This window comes from Mus caroli, unplaced genomic scaffold, assembly GCF_900094665.2.
Source record: "Mus caroli unplaced genomic scaffold, CAROLI_EIJ_v1.1 scaffold_17855_1, whole genome shotgun sequence".
NCBI classification, from domain to species: Eukaryota; Metazoa; Chordata; class Mammalia; order Rodentia; family Muridae; genus Mus; species Mus caroli.
In genome coordinates this window covers 11,477-13,491 of record NW_018389809.1, presented here as the reverse complement: position 1 = coordinate 13,491, position 2,015 = coordinate 11,477, and the positions used below count along the sequence as shown (strand labels likewise).

General features: G+C 35.2%; 1 protein-coding gene across 1 annotated transcript in view; it reads right to left on the bottom strand.

The window, feature by feature from the left end:
• The window catches only part of LOC110288311 (prolactin-3D1-like), a gene marked incomplete at its 3' end in the record, with an annotated part of 4,344 nt that extends 3,259 nt beyond the window's left edge, over nt 1–1,085 (bottom strand). Inside the window, exons 1-2 of the mRNA XM_029473833.1 lie at nt 1,018–1,085; nt 311–468 (exon numbers count right to left, since the gene is read on the bottom strand). Of these exons, the coding sequence (XP_029329693.1) occupies nt 311–468; nt 1,018–1,048 (189 nt within the window). The remainder of the gene's footprint in view (nt 1–310; nt 469–1,017) is intronic.
• Between the last annotated feature and the right edge of the window lie 930 nt (nt 1,086–2,015).

The following is a 2,015-nucleotide window of genomic DNA, read 5'->3' as shown; positions in this document are numbered from 1 at the left end:
ATAAAATGGTCATGAAGACAGAACCCATGGGTAAATTACCAGGAAATCAATGTTCCTGTGACAAAGTTCAAAACAAGTTATTATTTTTAAAGTTATAGAAAAATTTAAAATGTCATTTAATTCTTTACAATTGTTTTGATATTTTAATGAAACTTCATATTCTGCCCATTCCACATTTTGGTCTATGAATTCATTACCTATAACAAGTGAATTATTTGGTACTATATACATAAAACATTCCAATTTTATTAGTGTTTAGTTAGTTGAAGGCCCCTTTAGATAAGAATACAGAGGCAAGGGCATTACTTACAAATTCCCTATACACATCTGCAGTCAAGATAAATGTTTTATGAGACAGTTCAGCCAAACGAGTATACAGGTCTTCAGTGGGCACCATGGCAGTTGGTTTGGAGGACACATTCTCCCAAAGGAGTAGACTTGACACCAGCAGCAACAATTGCATTCCTGCTGTCAGAGAAACAAACTGAAATAATCTATGCATATGTGGTTACAACAGATGGATTTTCTTAGGATGCTGTCTTTTCTGAGGGTCCTCAGCCATTATATTTGGTTTGCTATTGCTTATAACTCAGAAAATACAGGAAAATGGTGACATTTCTCGATTACAGAAATGAAAATGTAGGAGACATCTCACAGTGTGCATTTGTTCCAAAGTAGCTCTTCATGTAGTTTGTAAACACATGGAGCTTTGAGTAAGCATGAAACAGAAACCTCAGATAATTATCTGAGACTGTTTTACTACATTCAAATCTCCACCATTAACCAGAAACACTGTAAAATGTTTCTTTCAATACACGAATTAATTGTTACTGTAATCAATAGGTCTAAATACAAATATTTAAGAGGCACTTTGACAAAACAGAAAACAAAACAAAGAAAGAAAGAAACAAACAAAAACCGCATCACATCCAAAAGTAAATCCACACTCCAAACACATCTTGAATATGTCCGCAATATTAAGGTTAACTGAGAGGTACATGATGAATGGCAACCTACCTGAGCCTGAAAGAGTCAAAGTCAGCTGCATTTCTGAGAAGATCCACCACAATGTAGGCTCCAAGTCAGGAAATCTGCTTCACCTGAGTGTTGGCTTCATTCAACTTTCTACCTCCTATATATACTACCAGAATATACCCAAACCCAAGGAGAGCTCAGGGCCAGATTTAGTCATTGTCTATTGATAAGCAACATTCTTCCTTGAGGATTATTAGTATCCTCTTTACATTTAACACAATGTATGCATCAATATTTGTCATACTGCATATCCCCCATGTGATCTGGAGAGGTCAAGTCATTCTCCAAATCAGAAAGATCATCTGGACTGATCAATTACTCACTTTATGGCCAGCAGGAGAAAAGACTTTTCCTCCTATACATCACCTTAATTCAAGATCTTATGTCTGCCATGTCTTCTGCAAAGTTTCATACTGTTTTTAGTTATAATCAATGTTGTCAATAATTATATGAATATTTGTCCTCTCTATAGCTCTAACAGACAATTTTTCTAGACTGTTTTACTAAACACAAATCTCATCCATTAACCAGAAACACTGTAAAATGTTTCTCTCAATAAATGAGGTAAAAGGCCTCAACAGATACAAAAATATTAAAATAAACCAATGAGTCCTATCAGGTCACCACAGACTAAGACTGATTTTGATTAAGAACATAAATAATAGAAATGCCTCATACAGATGGAAGCTGAACAACACTCTACTCAATGATAAGTTGGTCAAAGAAGAAATAAGAAAAAAAAAGTGAAGACTTTTTTAGAGTTTAATGAAAATGAAGCCACAACACACCCAAACTTATGGGACACAATGAAAGTAGTCCTTAGAGGAAAACTCATAGCTATAATTGCCCCCAAAAAGACAGTGGAGAGAGCATACACTAGCAGCTTGACAGCACATCTGAAAGCTCTAGAACAAAAGGAAGCAAGTTCACCCAAGAGGAATAAATGGCAGGAAATAATAAAACTCAGGGCTGAAATCAAC